Raw genomic sequence first — 19,590 nt, 5'->3', positions numbered from 1 at the left:
CTGTAATTCACACAATCCCAACCATCCACATCCAGGAAGTGCTCTGAAGCCAGGTTCTCCACTCACTGGGAACTCAAGCACTGAATTTTGAGATACTTTATCCCATCATGTTCCTGTAATGCGCTCTCAGCCTGGGCTCTGACACACAGCAATCGCGCTGAAGTTCCACTCAAATGATCTCCAAATTAATACAGATTCCAAAACTCCTACTTAATTTACTGATGTTGATCTTGCCAGTCACTATGCATTTGATTTTGAAGATCCTACAGGTAGATGTTTAGTTGCCTGGATCTTATATTCATTTTCCTTGAACGCTGACTAGATAAAAGAAGGTAATAGAAAGTCCCGCTGCTCAGCATCCATTAGTGCTTGTTCTCTTGATGGTTAAATTGCTTTTGATTTTTGGGCAATGCCTTACATCTTTGACATGAAAAGCTGAAATATTGGATCTATCCATTTCTTCAGTTTAGGGAATTTTCAACTATATTGTGTTCAAATGCCAAAACCATTCCATAGTCAGGAAAGTGTCAGTTATCCTTTCCTGTTCTTTTCACAGTGTGGGTGGAACTAAGCTATAGAGTAACAAGGCTTCACATATAACTAAGCTATAGCAAGGCTTCATAAATAACAATTTTGCTATTTTGAAAAGGACCAGTATTGTTAAATATTCATATTTCTTTTGTGTATTGCAGGCCTCGTGTGTTTATTACTACAGAATAAATGCTATTTATTTCTACATTTATTATACATTATTTATTTATACATTTTTGCTATTTTGTTCTTGAATCTTGTATTTTATGAACACAGCAGTGCTGTAACTTTGTGCAGGTAATTGGCTGTAGTTCATCAGCCAGAACATCAGCTGTTCCCCCTCCCCTTTTTACCTTTTGTCTGTACATCAAAATCCGTCTGTAACTTTGGCATGGACAGGCATGTCCTGGTTAACTTCTGTTAGTTTGGCTTCTGATATTAAAGATGCTGTATCTTCTTGTACTTTTAGTATTAGGCAATTTTTATTATTTCCTGCAAGGTCCAGTTTGTGGGAGGAGTGTGCATTGAGGGAATACCTCTGACATTCTTTCAGCTGATGAACTAGAACTGTACCGTTCCTTCCTCACTGGAAGAGCTGCCTGGGAAGGAGCAGCATAATGATAACTAAAGAGATAACTCTGTGTATTCATTGTTCTGGCAAGGCCATAAATATTTCAGTGAATTACTGAAATCAGAAATAGAAGAGACCTGATGAATTATACAGAGTATATCCTGAACACAGCTGTACAGCTCCCTTTTTAATAGTTTTTGCTAGCAAAAGAATTAATATCACTGCTGTGTGCTTTAAAGGTAAAAAGCTTGTGTTTGTCAGCTAAACATTAGCTGAGACAGTACTTCCACTAGAAAATATCAATTTGGTGACATTAATATGCATTATTCCTTTGAAACTTTTAACAACAACAAAAGAAGTGAGTTTTTCCAAAAGAGAATTTATCAACTGTTTCATTCAAAGGAAAATGTCACAATTTTGCTAATCCCTGAAGGTTGATTTTTTTTTCCCCTCTAAACAAAAATAATTAATGGGAAGATAGTTTCATTTTTGTCAAAAATAATAATATTAGGTTATTCAATGAACTTTTTGCTGTTGAATCTTGAGTTGACATTAAAAGGAAAATATATAAATCTCAGAATTACATTATTTTAACTTTTACAATAAATATCAGATATATACAAGATGAGAAGAGGATCTGTTTCACATTGTATTACAGACCTTGTTAAATTTTTGCCTTATTTTGAAAATGGGAATTTTTCATTAAAAATTTTCTGCAACTCTTTAGATACATTGCAAATCAGATCACAGTAAGAAACCCAAAGGTGAACAACTTATGTACTTTCATAAAAATTAAAATTCAGATTTGCATAACAAGAAAATGGCTTCTGTAATCCTCAGAAAAAAAAATCCAATCATATTTAATATCATTTTACGAGGATGCAGTCAAGAATGCGAAAGCTTTTTTCTGCAGATGTTTACTTGCAGCAAGACTTTTAATTTTCAGGAAATCATTTAAATGTCTGATTTTGCCTGCCTGGTAAAAAAAAAAAAAATGAAGAGTTGTAATTCTGACAGTGTTCATAGAACTGTAATTTCAAAAAGAAAATCTGTCCAAGAATTTGAATATGTTCCATTGCAACAGAAAATAAATGTTCCAATTAAGAAATGTAATACTGTACAGTATTGAAAATAATTCTGATATAAATGAAATTGAGTGTGCATTAAAATTAATCAGAAAAGGAAGCACTAGACCTCTGAGACAAGTCCATTCTCTCTCCGGTCTGTAAATCTGATACAAACTGCTTTATTGATGTGTTCCCTACACCTTGATTAAAATTATTACCCCAGTTTTAAAAAGGAATTTGAGTCATGAAGCAGCTGACTTGCTCATTCATAGGTAAGCACAACAAAAAAATCAAAGATTTAACAAAAGTTTTCTGAATTTAATACTTACATTTTTTTCTGAGTAAGTGTCTTACTGATAGGAAATCCTGAAAGCAGCTTTTTTTTTCCTCCTGGACAGTATCCTACAATTACTAGAATTCAGTATTACACTGGAGATTCTATTTCCCAGCAGCCTTTGGTAACTGCCAGGTTTATTAGTGACTTGTAAAAATTCTTTGCTTCTGGTTTATCATTACTGTGTGTGATGTTTATGCAGTGACTTTTCATTGAACAGAAATGCCTGGACTATGAAACGGTGTCAGGGAGCACCTTTGCACTGTCTGACCTGGAAATCTTTATTAGGAAAGGAATGGCTGATGAGGAAGCACAGACAGCCATAGGCTCCCTTTGAGTTTTCTGAGAACGTTTTACTGAGTTGGGTTTCTTGCCTTCTTTATCATAAATGCTGCAGTTCAGTACTGTAGGTCTGATGCAAAGGGTCAGTGCTGTGTGCTGGATCCACAATAATTTTGTAATGCATAGTTATCCACATATTTTTAGGTGATTTAGACTTAGAGCTGTGGTTTCCAGGCTGTACTTGGTCATCAGCCACTGAGCTGCAAAAGTCTCATGACTGATTTACAGCTTGTGTGCAGAACCTGGACACTTATATTCTTTTCAATTGCAAGACTTATTATGATAATCTGGGAGAGGTTTTGATGTTGGGTGGTGATCCCTGACTCCAAAAAAAAAAAAAAAAAGTGAGGCTGCTAAGCTGTAAGCATGATCACTGATGAAATAGTTATATTTAAGTGCTTATCTGTACTTAAAAGCAGTGCCTATAATGTTACAGAAGTAAGTTATGCCTGTGCAGCCAAATCAAGACTAATAAAAAAATATAATAGAAAAAACAATAAAGAATAACCAAAAAGAAAAAAAAAGAAAACAAGACAAAAAAAAAAACCCTTTTGCTGTTTCACCTTTGGCTGTGGTTTTATTGTTTTGTTTGGTTTTAGTGTTAATGTTGGGGTGTGAATACAGGTGCTGGCTGACAAGCCTTAAAAACATTCCCTAAACTCTTGTTTCTCTAGCCAGGATTGCCTTGGGTTTACAAGAAATACTTTATAGGAGACAAGAAAGGAGTTTTTCAGTGCATAATATAATTGAAATGTATGACATCCATGAAAACAAGACATAAAAACGCCTTGCAAATGATGAGCAGAACAAATGTGTGCATATAATGTGAATTACACAAAAGTGTAGAAAAGTAGCACTTGGTAGTTTGCCAGCAAGGCATCAGAAAATATTTATCTGGGGAGGACCTGCAGCAATTAGACTGTGTATCCATGTGCCTCCAGCAACACAAATTATTATTAGCTCAAGCAAACATGTATTTGTCTAGCATATCCCACTGCTTCTGTGGGTCAGCTGTTGCTATCCTTAATTATCTTTGCCACCAGATAACTTTTCCTTTGGCTTAAATCCTCCTCACTCTAGTTAAAGCCTGTTACTACTTGTCTTGACCACACTACTTCCTCTAGTGGCAGCATTTAAAATATTTGAAGACCGTGTAGCATCTCCACCCTGTTTGCTGTTCCCCCAAATGAATGACACCAGTTTGCTGATTTTTTTCTCTACACCACATCTCTCCTGGCCACTTCCTTACCTTTGTATTTCTCTGACTTCTCTCCAATTCATCAAAGTTGTATTGAGTTCTGTACTTGAGAGCTTCCTGCAGGAGACAAAAATTGAATAACCTTTTTTGCTTCAATATGAACTCACACCAGGTCCCAAATGGTGCTTCCTTTCCCCAGTAGCTCCATGTTACCATTCCTGTGAAGTTTGGACTTTCTTCTACTCCCAGAGCCAAAGGCATCTGGGTGTGCCCACTTCCATCTGGGCAGCTGATTATCCACACCTTGAATACAACACTTTGTTGTTATCTTTATTCAGCTGCACCCTCTTTATTTCAGACATTTGATGCAGTTAGTCAAGCCCTTACAAAATTCTAATCTTGTTTTTCAATGGCATTTCAAAGAAAGGTCCTTTTACCAACGGGTTTTAAATCCTGAATTATCCCCAAACTCCCCTTCCTTGGACTAAGCCCATGTTTTGTTGAGTGTGAGTGAGGAATGACGTTCTTTTCACCTAACTGGCCTTTCTTGGGGGTGTTGTTACAGGGCCCAGGCACTAGACCCTGCTTATTTAATTTGGTGTCCAAGAATCAGAACATTACAGTAATTATGGACAAGCAGAGAAGCCAGAAAAGCTGGCACTAATAAGGACAGAATAATTTTAGACCCTGATCAAATCAGAAAATACATTTAAATATCAGTTATGAACAAGTTGCATGCTGATTTATTGGTGATTGAATATTCTTGTTAATCCCCATGTTTCACAGCAAGGAAAAACACAATTCAGTGTCTAAAGATGTATTTCAAGACAGTTCTTTAATGTGACCTAGATTTCAGAACTCTGTTGTTGCTGCTAGAAAAGCAAATTATTCTCTCTCCATTCACTTACCTTTAATGAGAAAAGATGAGTCAGCTTTTGAATAGGCATTGCCTGTCCTGACTTCCAAATCAAAACATTTTAATAATGAAAAACAAGTGATATAATAATATCTTAAAATACAGATGACCTAACAAGATTAGTGCAGTCTCATTAGGATAATTTCCAGCATTTTTAATCTCTGAAAAAAAAAAACTTCATTAAAAGTCTATGGACTTGTTTCATTCAGACTGTGACCCCTCTATGAAAAAATCAGTTGACTTTGTGCCTCTTCTCATACAAGTTGTATTTGCTCTTGGTAACTATGGAGACTGAAGCCAAAACTCTCCAGATTCAGCAATTTCACTGGATGATAAATACTTCCTAAACTGCCTCTCTATTAATTTCTGTTGACATAATGCTTAGAATTTTGATATATTAATCCTTCATTATAGCATGGTGTTTTGACATAGGGGAGGAAATAAACTTTGAAATTCTGTGGCACGGAGATGCAAATTGTTCTCAAGCTGCAGAAAATACCCAGGGGAGGCAGGAATTCTCTCAGCCCCAGATCAGTGTCTGAAAGCCAGAAAATAGCCTGGTGAGACAGGAATTTATCCTTGAAGAGTCAGTCCCAGATCCAAGTGTGACATCCTTCTTTTTGGACTGGCAGGGACAGCTCAGATTCAGCCAGCTGGCTGTGGGGAGAGGTGGATACCCCTGTGTCTCCCTGTGGGTCTGGGTGTCAGCGAGCACCTGTGTCATCATTGAAGGTGACCAAAACCAAAGTGACCATTGCAGTGGAGCTGATCCAAAGCACTGTGTGTGCTTTTGGCAGGCAGTGCTGAGTTCATTTTCTTTGAGCATCCTGAGCGATCTGGATTCATGCTGACAAGGGGAAGGGGGATGAGCAGCATTCCCTTTGTTGGGAATCAGTGTGTGCTGAAGCTGTCAGGGCTCATCTTGTCTCAGAGGGCTTGTAGGCTTTGCTGTCAGCTCCTGCAGTTGTCACATTTTTTCACTTCTCCTCAGTAGGTAGGAGTGAGAAGCTGAGGGCCAGCAGAGTTCCTCAGACATATACCGCACACAAGTGTGTTCATTTAAATGGAGAGAAGCACAAGTTGATTGCCAAGAATGAGAGAGGAAACTTTTTTAAAAGTGCGTTTTAAGGAGAATTTGCTAGAGGAAAATGTAATTACTTGGTGCTTGTAAAGGAGACCTAAAGGAGGTACAAAATGTATGTATGGCTCACACTAGATGTGTTACCTCATGGAATGAGGCATATGGATCATTAACTTGGAGTTGAGGGAGAGTTTTGCCTTGCATTAGTGATTGCTGTGGGTATTGTGTTTGGTAACAGAAATTTCCTTTCACTGTAAATTTTACCTCTACACTTCAGGTAAAGTTCAGTATGCTAAATGGAGGCACTTCGTGATTTTTTTTACCCCCCTCTTCAGATTTATAACAAAAAAGGAAATCTATCTTAGATTTTATGAACTTTTAACATTATTTATAAAATATTTCAAATTATTTCTAAAATCCCTTCTTTTACCTATTTGTAGCTACAGACTTTTTTATATCATGCTAAAAGGATGTCTTGAGTTGATGTATTCTTACATTTCTTGCTTCAAAAGGAAAATATATTGCTTTGGTCAGTCCTTGCTGTGAGATGAGCTGAGCAGAGAGTGGTTCTGTCTCTCAATTGTAGGTAGTTCATGCCAGCTCCTTCTGCAGTTTAATTTCATCATCAGTGCAAAAAAAGTGAGATATTACTTAGCAAGAAAGGCATGTCATGTAATACTATTGCTTTATAAATCTCAGACAATTTCTGCTCAATTCTAATTTTAGGCAGTCATTTTAATTTGTTACCAATGAATGCTTTCTAATTAAACTTGCATTTAACGATCACATGCGTCAGTGAGCAATGGGAGCTGACAGTGATGGAAGTGGGTGGGTAGCACAATAGATGCTGACAAGAGCAGCTGATCCAGTAAGGAAAGGAGATGGGTGAATTCCGGAACAGAGGACTCAAGGGAGCAAGAGGGAAACTGGGGAAAAAGAAATTGTTTCTTTGGACATACAGTGAGGTATTCCAGGCTATTCCTAATTACGTGGTCCTGGTGGTGAATGCCCTGTGTGCAGAGCCTTGAATTTCTGGAATAAGAATGGGTTATTCCAGGTTCTTTTTAATCTGAAAGAGGCTTGTACCAATTCAGAACAAGAATGTTCCCCAGAGAGTATTTCCATGAATTTAACTTTTTTTAGCCTATGTGGCATTGGTGTAAAATTCCCTAGTGAAGGACTGTTTCTCTAATTTAAGAATTAATTATGTGTTCCCTGTGTTCTCTTCAGCAGTTGAAGAGTCATAGGTATAAACAAAATTAATTTCAATTTAAATTATGCAAATATTCCTCAAAAATTACTTTGTAACTTGCACTGTGTTCAGTCAGCATGGAAGCAATAATGCATTCTTGACTCATCCCAAATGGACAGCATCATGTTAACAATCAATAGTGGGAAACTGCAAAAAAAAGCTTGCAATTCATTCATAGAAAGGAATATTTTTTTAAAAAAACTGGAAGGGGCTGAGAAAAATGTAATGGGGAACAAATGGTTTACCATTTTTCAACCTTAGCAGGGAGCACTACCCAGCCCTGTGATCCTCGGGTTCATTTCTCTCACTGTGTCACTAATTGAGACTCTTTAACACCAAAATAAAACAAAACATCTTTAACTTGGCAAGCAAAACAGATGGGAGCCACTGGAGGATATGGAACACTGGTATGATTTCTTTTTCTTTGCAGCCTTTTCTGTGAAAGAGGTGGATTTCTGCTTTCTGCAGTTTTCTGATTTTTCTGTATCACCTCCACCTTATTAAGAGATTCTTGACCACAGCAAGCCAAATAATTTGGAGTGGTTGATCATTGCATCCTTTTGTATTTTCACTGGACAGCCAGTAGCATTTTAGAAAGAAGCAGTGTAGGTGAAAAGTACAAAAATCAGTGTCAGATAATCAGTATGTTAAATGCATTTTTTAAAGCAAATAGTAAGAGCCAGTAGATTATGCAAAATCCAGTGTTTGGTCAGAAGAAGCTGGTCTGAAATCCCTCCCAGCATCCACTATCCCTCACTTTTGAAGTTTTATGTTCTCCTGAGCTAATGCATTAACAAATGTATTGCACCCATGACTGAAATGTGATAATACTGAGGGGACAAGCAGCTTCATGGTATCTTGGCCTCCTCAAAATCCCTTTTTTGAACATCTGAGTATCAAATGTGTGATGTGAAAAGACTTTGGAAGCTAGCTGATTAGAAGCATATTGAAATAAGCTTGGGTTTTTTGATCCAAGTTGCTAAAGAATTACTTTTTTTTCCAAGAGGTGATTATTTTGTATTGTTTTGACTACTAATAATCTCCTGCACAAGTTTAAATCAGCATTGGTACCTCTGTTTGCTTCTTATCTTTTTAACAGTCCAAATTGCTTGGAACCTACAGCACCTAAGAGTTTTGTGAAAGTAGATAATTAGTCTTTCTCTGAAAAATATGTACTTTGTTGTTTTTTTTTTTTTTTCCCTGTTGCATTTCCAGTATTAAGCTTCTGAAAAGGTACAGTTATAAAGGTAATTCTTTATCCTTCTTAAAGACAGAGCAGGAACCTCATTGCTCAGGTGACTGTAGCTCTCACTCATTTCTGAAGAACTTCACATTTAGTAGAGTTTGTTCTGACTTTGGATTTCCTTCATTGTTAGGTAGGAGAGGAAAATATATGTACTAATGTCTGACCACATGTGCTGTTTGAGGTCATTCTTATTTCCTTACATTTTAGTCAGTTGACTGGTCATTGTTCATAAATTGCAATTGCTCTTGTATTCAAACTGTTTCTAATTAACTGTACCAAGCTTTTCACAGAGAAGTATTAGAATAGAAGAAAGACATTTATAACAGTTTGTCATTTCAGAATTACCAAAAAGATCTAAAAGTTGTACATATAATCCTTCAGTGTGAAACACAAGCTATTTAACAACTCATTCTCAATTTTATGTTGTAGTTGTTTTAATCCAAGATTAATGAGTTTGCCCACATAGATGGGTCAATATGTTATAATTAATAGACAGTGGAAAAACACAAGTTCATCCTTCACCATGCCCTGAATGTCCACAGTAAGACAAATACTGTTCCTGAAGTCTGGTTTCTAGGAACAGACTGAAGGGAGACAAGCCAATCTGCCAACCATAGTGCAAATCAGCAGAAGTTTCAGTTGCTACTATTTCCCAGATGTCTCCTCTAGAAGACTACTGAGTCATCTTTGTTTTATTAAGTGACCAACAACAAAAGAAAAGAACAAATTCTTTAAAATGGAATTTGATACGTGAAAAAAAAAAGGAATGGAATGTCCCCTCAGCAGAGTATTATTTATGAAAGGAAACATATTTGGTTTTGAGAAGAGCACTTGAAATGATCTAAAGTGACACACAAGCAAATGCCAGAAGTGCATATTCACTTCTGAAAGCTGTTTTCTGGAACCTGAGTGTTTATAATTTAATTCACAAAAAGCAGGAATATTATTTATAAGAAACAGCATATATTTTTGATAGCCTCAAAATATAAAAGTCCATTTTGTGCCTGCAGCCTTCTGAACACTCTGGACAAGCGAGAGTGGATATTTTTCTGTAGATTTTTGCTTTAGTTGTGTCAAATTACATATGTCATAGAGGAGTCCCTCTGCTAGTCTCACACCATGATACCTCTGGTGTCATCTCTAGGATATGCCCATATTCCAGTAGCACTCAGGAGTCCAAAACCAGGCCACTTAGAACCAACAAATCAGACCTTCAGCTCCATCCTCCTTGCATTGCTTAAATAGCTCAGAAGAGAAGAGCAAAAGGCATTAGGGATCTTAATTTACACCTTTTCCTTAATTATTGAAGCCACTGGAGGAAGGTTTAAATGTTGATAAGAGCTGAAATTGATGGCTGTTGAAAAGAGATCACCACATTTATCAAGTGACAGAGAAGACTGGTTTTAATGTCCTTTAGTAAATCTTCTATATCAGAAATCCTTTTAACAGGTAATTCCTGTTTCTTAAAAAAACCCATAATTTTTGAGTCTCTGATACTAAATACAAATAAATTATCAGAAGATAAATAAAGGGTATGAGCTGGCCCATACTCTAGTATGTAAAAAAGATATGTACAACTGGAAAAGTCATAAAAGGATATGTAACAAAGACATCCTTGTTTCTGTTGTTGTTCAAAGAATGGTTCATTGTGATACAGAATATGTGTACAATGTGGCTTTAGCATTGCAGATAGGTACTACATCCCTTAAAATTTATATTAATTCCAAATACTGACTGTTTACCCATAGCAGGAAGGGAATACAGCCAGAGACCCTTTTAATGGTGGATGACAAAGGTGTGAACAATGCTGGAAATTAGTTTGTGTTTCACAGAAGATCACTTAGGGTGAGATTAGCACCCCTGGGAGGCAGTTGTCCCTAAGCACTCCTTCCAGATTCATCAGTGCTGTTTGGTGCCTGCTGTAATGGAAGGAGAGTTTTAAACTCTGGCCCCAGTGCCAAAAGAAAGCACTTATGGGCATACTTACCTTGAAGCATCTCAACAGGGCAAATCTAGATAGAATCCTAGTGCACAGTGCATTTTTTTTAGCGATTCTTACTATAGGCTCTAAATCCTTCATTTCCTTTGAGTAATTTTGTCAAAAATTAAGCAAAATAGAGCATTTATGGACTGCAGTATTTTGATGTCAGGATTGCAGTTTTGAGTCAGCTGAATGTTCTGCTGTCGTATCTGCTTTAGTACTTTCATCTGCTGATCTCTACGTATCTTTTGCTTTAATAATTTTTGCTAGATTATTTAGGGGGGAAAAAAAATCACCCAACTACATTAGTGCAGTTTCTAGGTTTGATAACTGCCCAGGAAAATGAGGCTTTGCCCCTAATACCTGTATTTCCCTCTTTTTCCTTTAGAGACATGAAGGATCATGCCATGTGCAGTGTTCCTGAGGGAGAGCACACATATTCTCTCTTGGGAGCTGCAGGCAAAGTCCTCCGTGTCTGTCACTTCCTACAGGTTTATAATTCGGGCTGATGCTCATCTCATTTTTTTTCTGGGACCCACAGTGTCAGTGCTGGTGCAGTTTTTGTGCTGCTAAGCCAGGGAGGTGATAAAGATCGATGAGCTCCACACTTATCAGGGATCAGGAAGGTTCTGTTTGCCCGAGGGCTTCATTTCCTCTCAGCTTTATATAACTGCAGAGCAGTGGTGGTCCCAGCAGGCAGCTCAGGGAAGGAGGAGCAGTCCCCAGGGACCCTGCCCGGCTGGGGCACAAACAACAGCGAATGGTTCCTTGGTTGTGTTTGTCACGGAGAATTACAGACATTTCTTTGGCATGAACCCTAATTAAATGCACACACTCAGAACAAAATGCTGGTAGGTTATTGTGTATTTTGACTAAAGTGCTCTCTCTCAGGAGGCTGCTCTTCCTTTTGCATGCACAATTACTTTTGCAGTTTTACCTTTTCTTTACCTTGCAGAAGGTAAATAGTCACAAGTATTTGAATAGCAAGAAGCCCTCTATTTTCTGCTGAAATGAACTAGTTTTTAAATACTGTTAATCTGTGATTTCTTAAGATGATCTATGCAGACAACTGAAGCCAAATATATTATTTATGAAGATTCATCAAGGAGACTGTAGCAGTTCACACTAGAAATTATAAATATGCAGGAAATCTGAGATTGCTGGAGTTTATGTAGGCTAAATCCTGTATATTTCAGACTGTTTTTCTGACTTTTTCAGCTCATTTACCTCCCGTTTACTCCAGGTGAGAGCTTAGCAGCCTTTCAAAGCAAGGGCAGGAACAAACAACAAATTTGACCCTAGAGGGTGTGAAAAAATAAAACAGGAGGAAGTAGATCAACTTATGAATGATTCATGGCGACAGTGAGCTTGGAGGAAGTGGAGATGATGTCTGGGGAAATACAATGCAAAACATGAAAGCTTCCTAGCTACCAGGGGAAATACAAGAAATAGAAGTACAAATCTGAAAGGGAAAGAAAGCAATAAAGAGAACAGCACTAAAAACCTAGTGGAGAGCAAGTAAAAAATTTGGAAAATAAAAGCATTAAAAAACCTGTAGATGTAGGTGGAATGTGGAAGCATATAAAGAATGGACAGGATACACAATCTAATGTATACAAAGTCAAAAAGGCAAATAAAGCGCTGGAGATATTTCCAGAGTTTCATTTCTAGGTGACAAATGTCTTCAGTGTAGTTGAAAAGCAAAGTCTTCAGTGAGCAAGGGAAGAATACAGAGTATCAGTTATTGCTACCTATGTACAGTTCTTCATTTAGAAGAGGAAAAAAAAGGCCATAATTTTAATCAAATTACCAGTGGAAAAAAGTGCAATTATCAGTGATAAATGAAACAGTTGATGTAGGGGATCCACAGAGCAGATGCTGGGCTTTCACTCGTAATTGAGCAAATCCCTTGTCATTTATTTGGACATGCATGTTTCATGCAGGAAAAAGGAAAGGCCAGGGCAGATGGAGGGATGAATCCCATTGCCATTTAAATAATCAGAAAATACCCATGCTGAATTAAGGTCCCATCTTTCATGGGAGACGAAGGAAGAACCAGTGTCCATGTCTAGCATATTTATAGCTTAAAACATCCTTTTCTTCCTCCCTTCATAATGGAGTCAGAGCCTAAGAGCTGCTGTGCAGCAGCTACTTTGTGTTTAAAGGGAAGTAGCTGTGGATTATTCTCTTTGAAAGGTAGTGGGTAGTGTGTTTTGAGGAACAGATTGTATAGATCTGTTCTAAACTGAAAATGGGAAGAAGCCTGAGATAAGTGTCTAATGGGGGTAAAACTGATAGGAAAAAAGAAGATCAGTCCAATGAGTTTTTTCTTTTTCAAGCTGTACTGACCGATCACAGTGCTGTTCTAGTTCCCAGTTCTCAAGTTCCCTTCCTGAGTTCTGGAGATTTGGTTCCTTGTTGCTCCTCGCTGGGTGCCTACAGGTGTAATTCCTTCCCAGGAGGTTTGTACCAGCTCCAGTGTGCCCAATCCTGATTCAGTAGCTGTCATGAACTCTGTTTATACTGGAGAACTGAAGTTACCCCTCTCCAGACTTTTAAGAAGAACCACGCTATGGACAAAGGTGTGACAGCAGAAGAAAATCAGCCTTTTAAAAAAGAAATTAAAAAAAATAAACATGTGCACTTAGGGCAGTCCTTGGGAGGAGGCAGCTTTCAAAGCTCAGATGGTGCGTGCAGTCCAGCACATTTTCCAAATAAAAGTTTTAAACCAAAAGCAGGCTCACAGATGGTTCTAATGAGCTGGTCTTTGAGATACACTGGGACTTGAACAAAAATAGTTTAACTCCTAAGACACTAACATTTCGAGATGAATTTCAGGCAAAACACTTCCAGCAGAATTTTTCTTGCATATTTAAATTTAATATATATTTCTACTCTCAAAAGACCCACAGTTTTTCAGGGCCTTGCAATTGCCATTATGTACTTTACTGTACAGTGTCACAAAAGCAGGAGCATTTTTACACAGGGACTGATGCTTCTTTCTCCAGCACATTTCAAACCCTACAAAGAGTTAGTTTTGAACAAATAGTTATTAAAAAGGTAAAGAATTTCTAGGACAATTTAATTTTTAAAAGAATATAGAATAGTACCCTACTAGAAGTATTTCTCATCATTCTAGTAATAGAAGTGTCATCAAATTATACTTACCAAAAATTATTATCTGGTAATAAATGTATAATCAAATCATCAAAGCTAGTAGCTTGGTGGCACAGCAAGTATTTGTTAAATTGTATTGTTTCTATTATTAATCTGTTACAAAAGTAGGAATTGATTTATAATCTTTTTATGACATTGTTTGAAATGACAGCATTGTAACTTACACTATCTCAAAACTATGTTCTCTGTGTCACTTGAGTTTTCAGAGACTTCTTATTTATCTCCTTTTAGGTCTGCCTTATGGATGGGAAGAAGCTTATACAGCTGATGGAATCAAATATTTTATCAAGTGAGTAATTCTGGGAAAAAAGGGTCAGAGTTGAAATAGAAGCACATCAAACTAAACACATTTTCAGTCCTAGAATTAATAGAAAAATTTATTGCATATTGCACTGAATGCTCTTGTTTTTTCTAGAATGTAGTGAACATTAATTTATATAATAGGGTTTTTTTAATTATTCCTCTGAAAGATTGAAGGAAATGGTGAAAAATATAATTCACTTCCCATTCCGTATATATAATGATCTAGTTAATAGTAATATTCTAGCTGCTGAAATTTCCACAGTGTCTAATTCTTATAGGTGCCAGAAACACAGTTTTGCAGGTGGAATTCTGCAGTCTCTTAAAAGAGAGAAAGAGCAGCAAATAAATTACTTTTATCCCAAACTCTTCCAAAAGTCACGTAAATAACACTGAAGTTGATGCATTAACTGGCCAAGAAAAGCAGGGGGTTTTTTTCCTGTTTTTTTCAAGCACACTGCTCAGTTGTCCTTGCCTCACCCCACGCTGCCTCGAGCGAGATGTATTAAAGCAGACATGTTTTTTTCTGCAGAGGTTTCCAAACACACTGTATATGATCCTGCATTCCAGCTCTAATCAAAGGGTGCCTTTTATTTTCAGACAAATGTAGGTTACTACATGAGATTTATACAAAAAAAAATTGTAGAAAAATAGCTTAGGAAATGAAAGTGAATTAAAAGCCAGTTTCATAGCAATGGAAATAAATACAAGAGCAACTGTTAAAATAGAGCACTGTTCCCTTGGGCTCTCTGTTCATGCAGGGAGCCATGATAGGACAGTTGGGAAGTTAAGGTGGATGCTGCACTCTTTTCTGGGTAATACTATGGGTTTGGACCTGTGTGACTGTAAACTGAGCTTGAAGATTGTATTATCAATAATAGCAAATAAAATTTAGAATCAGAACAGAAGAAATTACACATTCTTGAAGCATCGCCCCCGGGGTATTTTTGGGTTTGTTCCTGTGTTTCTCATAGTTGTGTATCTCAGTGGCTCAGCAGAAAGCTGAATTTGCTGGATACGTGCAGACATTTCTTTCTGAGCTCTGCACTTGGATGCTGAACCATTGCAGATGTGACAAGCAGGTCCTTATTAGCAACAGTAGAATCTCAGCTACTCTAGGTGGTGCAAGCCTAATTTGCAGAAAGCATCAGAAGAAAGCATCTTATCCCCAGTTGCTGAAAGTACAGATTGGAACTCAGGAGTTCACATGAAAAAGCTTTTTCAGGACTTTTTGTAGATCTCACTGTTAGTGACTCTCTTTCATTTGCTTCTGGTGACAGTGCCCGGGTTTTCTATTGTCCTCAAAAAATCTGCCTGTCAGTCTTTGTGAGGAGGGAAGGCAAGGAAAATTTATCCATTTAATGGCAGAGAAGGGAAATCACCCTTTATGACCACTGGCTAAAATCTTCTTCTGAGTGGAGTCACCACACTGAAGTGGTGTTAGAATTCTTAATGCAGCTCATTAGAATGGAATTAACTGAGCATTTCAATAACACATCATGGTAATTAATATTATTTTTAACTATTTCCTTGTTTTGCTTTCATCACTGTTTCCAAATGCCTTTGCAGAGTGTAAGCCAGGCTGTTTGCATGCCTGGCAATCCATACCTCTTACTACACTGTGTAATGTATATGAAATCAGCTGTCAACTGTTTGGAGCAAGGAGCACGGCTTGCACAGTACCTTGTTTCTAACACCAAATGGTGGAGATTTCAGGGTGAAAACCAGCACTGAAAATATCCTTTTTCTAGAAGGAATGTAGCTTGAGGGGCCATCCTACCAGCTGATCCTTTCCTGTAGGAATAGTTGATACTTCACACCCCTGGTACTAATGCTGTAACCTTCTTGTTCTCTTTGGCTGTGAATGTCAATCCTTTTATTCTACTTTAGAATCCTTTCATTCATTTTTAGCCCAGCAAAAGCCATGAGGGGCTTAAGAGTATTTCAACACTAGCCCACTTCCCTGTATACAAATATACAAACAAATATTATTTTAATTAGCAGTTGCCTTCAGTTCCAACGTGCTTTATTGGGCCGTCAAGTAGCTGAGTCCATAAATCTATACATTATAAATCTAATGCAGTAAACACCCAGAAAGGAATCTTAATAGCACATAAGCTTGAGACAGCTTGCTGTGAAATTTCCATAAATATCTCTGAAGGGGTGTAGCAATATGAGGTGCATGAGAAATCAGAGTTTAAAAGAAGCAAACCAGCTGGCTTGTGTTACACACTAAAGTGAAACCCACTTATGTGAATAATTGACATGAATAAAACATTTGCATGGGGCTGAGCAGCTCCCTGTACTTACCAGAGAAAGCTGAATCTTGTCCATGAATCTTGACTTCAGGAAAACTTTAGAAATCACCACTTTTATCCAGCAAATCATTTCAGCCTCAGTAAATTATTTTCAATCAGCCAGATTGCCAGGACTAGTCAGTGCTGCAAGTGTGAGAAACCACCCTTTAGACTGCTAAAACTGACCTGAGCCTGGGCTGGGCATTAAGCTCATTTCTACAGCTTTACCATGGAATAGCAAACTGGAATGGAAGCTTCTCTGAGTTACAGCTCAGGGTGCACTAGGGAAAAAGCAAGTTCAAGTGTCTTACTAAAATAAAATAACAGTTATCAGAAGGACAAAAAAATTCAACAGTAGATAGGGATCAGCTTCATTTCAAATGTAACTTCCCTCCTGCCAGGCAGTAAAGGTGGAATTTGGGCCCAGATATGTTTTAAGATAACTTGTACTTTAAAATAACAGAGAGGACAAACACTTGTATTTTTATGTAGCAATACCAGCAGTCATTCACACATGGCACCAGATTCATGCTTTGTTTCAAGAGAAACAAAGCCCTGGTGCCTGTTTCCTCACCAATTTACATTTAGAAACTCAATCCTTTTTATACTGGCTGGGTATCCCATTCCAACATTTAGTTGGTCTCACAGTGAGGAATATTTTGTAAACCTAGACAAAATTTCCCCTGAAGCAACTTGTGCTCATTGCTTCTTGACTGTGCCCAGCATCTGTGAGAAGAGTGGGCTGAACAAACCCAATTCCTTCAACATTTCTTCATGTGCCAAGTTCTCCAACCTTCTCATCATCTTGGTGACCCTCTCTGGGTCCTCCCCCATTTTTCTATTCTCTGTCTTGAACTTGGAGGATCAGTGCATTGAAGAGACCCCACATAATAAGGTAAAAAGGTTCGTTAATTATTTTTACTATGAGATGATTGATGAAGGTATTATTTAACTTACTGATTTTCTAATAGACGTTTCTGTCCCAAACAGACATTGTAAGTCCCAGAAACACAAAGGGGCTGATGAGCCCTCATAAAGTATGACCTACACCCAGATGAGTGGGAGAGCACTTACAGTCAGCTGGGAGGCATTAGGATGGAAAAAGTTTTGTAAAGAGGGGAAAGGCCATGTTATTCACTTTTAAAGTTTTCTTGTGGCTGGTTTTGCCCAGGTTTAGTTCAGGTGTTAAATGAGTTTACAAAGTGTTCTAACCAGCCACCACTAGAACAAAATCTCACTTTTGCTGTATGCTCCAGCACTAAAATCCAGCAGTGCAAACAGTGTCTATTCATTCTGCCACTGAACTGATTTTGTGAATTAGGAATTTCTGGGTTTGATTTTCAAATAGGAGAAAGAGTCTGTGCAGAACTGCCCTCCCAGGGAGGCACCGTATCTGCTAATTAATGGTTTCATCCTGATAGTTTAAAATCACACAAGAACAGCATAAAACCCCATAGCTGGGACACACTAATTTTTCCCCAGAAAACCCATTCTAGTTAATCTCTTCCATCCTCCCACTGTGTTCACCTTTAACATATGGCAGCTCTGTATCATAAGGCTGGCACCTAAAATTAGGCAGGCCCTTGCTATGCTCCCTCCTACTCCCACCCACTGCTTGCATATGTATGTAGTTTGTAAGGACCAGCTGTGAATTTTGCCCCTGTAAACATTGTTTCTGTAGCATTTTTATAGGACTATATTTCAAATATTCTACATTAACAGCTATTTTCCTCAAGAATGCTTATCTTAAATTTTCACAAAAGACAAGTAGAAATTCAAATATTTTAAATCAAATATTTTAAAACTTTTGGGATCTTTCCCCTTAGATGTATTAGGGCCTGCAATGTTTTCTATCTTTCAACAAAAAGGAAACAGAAATGCATTGTTTAGTGTTATCTTTCAGCAATTTATCTAAAAATCAGAAGTTTCCCATGGAAGCATTGCGTACTTCAGATGCTCCATTGGAAAGTGGAGAATTTGCTCCAGGTTAAGTAGAACCCTAAAGTCAATACTTAGAAAATACAGATTAATAAAAGCCACACATGATGTGTTCCAGTGGATTTTTAAATCATGCCTAACAAATCAGTTTTCTACTTGGAAAGCAGATATCTTGTACTTAGATACTATAAAATTTTATTTTGTTTGGTCTTGCTTGGGCAAGAGACACCATTCACTTTACTGAAAACTGGGCATTCATAGAAACTTTATCATTTTAGCTGAGCTAAGAATAGCAGAGCATGTGTGATAGATGAAGAACTTCTATAGTATAAACATTGATGTTGTACAGCAGTAGAGTTAAAGGTATCATCATGAAAGGAAATAAATCACAATTGATTTTACTTAGTGCATGGTAACTTGAAAATATAAATTTGTTCCTTTTCTAAATGTTCTCTGCACATTTCTGCTGCTTTATAAATGAAGAATGCGAACCCCAACACACTGAGGTGTGTTCAGCTCATTCCTGAATACTCTGGTGTATTACAATATCCTGCTTATCTGCACGTTATCTCTAGCAAGGGTTGTGGCCCTTGGTAGAAGAAATCAGTTAAGTTCAAATCATAGCAGACCTTATGTAGAAGTACATTTCTGTATGTTCCACTTAGGTTTCAGTCAGTTCAGAGCAGCAAACTAAGAAAACCCATGATCTGCCATACTGATTTCAGCATGGAATTGAAATTCCCCCGGACTGAATCCAGTGCCAGCTCTGCTCCCAGCTCCTTGTAAAGCAGTAGGCAAGTTACTTGCATCAAAATTAGCAGTTATCAAGTCATCATTGTAGGTGTCCCCATCTTAACTCTGATGTTTTGTGGGTAGGGATGGGTAATTTGAGGCATGCAGTGCTGGTTCCACCAAGTTCAAAGAAAGCTGCAGTTATTTTGCATCTCTTAAAATTTGGACTTTTCCTATTTTACATTTAATTTTAAAAAAGAGGTTGTTTTTGAAAATACTTCCTTTTACCGGTCATCCTCTAATTCTCCTGAATGAAAATAAAGAATAGTTATATAGTCACAAGAAGTGGCAAATACTTAAATAGAACTGGCTGACACTAAGTGCTATCTGCTATTACTGCAGTTTAAAGTACAAGGATCCAGAGCTGTCTCCATCCATCAGCTCAGCATCAGTTCACACACCTTCTGAAGAAGCCATGTGAATCTGGGTAGTCCTGACATGTTTCTCTTGGATTTTTGGAATTCAGTTTCTCTGATTCTCACTGAAATCATTTTGCATGACTATAAGGAAAATAATCTCAGATGTAGAAGTAGGAAACTTGGCATTGGATTTTATGATAACATGAGC

The 19,590-nt window shown here is 37.5% G+C and overlaps 1 protein-coding gene across 6 annotated transcripts in view; it reads left to right on the top strand.

Annotated features, from left to right (window-relative positions):
- The window catches only part of STXBP4 (syntaxin binding protein 4), a 67,399-nt gene that overhangs the window by 37,573 nt on the left and 10,236 nt on the right, over window positions 1-19,590 (top strand). For 4 of the 6 annotated variants that reach the window (XM_053960185.1, XM_053960184.1, XM_053960188.1 and 1 more), the window contains one exon: window positions 13,928-13,985. In XM_053960185.1, coding sequence (XP_053816160.1) covers window positions 13,928-13,985 — 58 coding nt within the window. Of the gene's footprint in view, window positions 1-13,927; window positions 13,986-15,565; window positions 15,620-19,590 lie in introns of those variants that run through there. The other 2 variants (XM_053960186.1, XM_053960190.1) reach the window with 2 other exon arrangements.

Source organism: Vidua chalybeata, chromosome 19 (genome assembly GCF_026979565.1).
Source record: "Vidua chalybeata isolate OUT-0048 chromosome 19, bVidCha1 merged haplotype, whole genome shotgun sequence".
Taxonomy (NCBI): Eukaryota; Metazoa; Chordata; class Aves; order Passeriformes; family Viduidae; genus Vidua; species Vidua chalybeata.
Note: the sequence above shows the minus strand (reverse complement) of the source record. Positions and strands in the feature narration are given on the sequence as shown.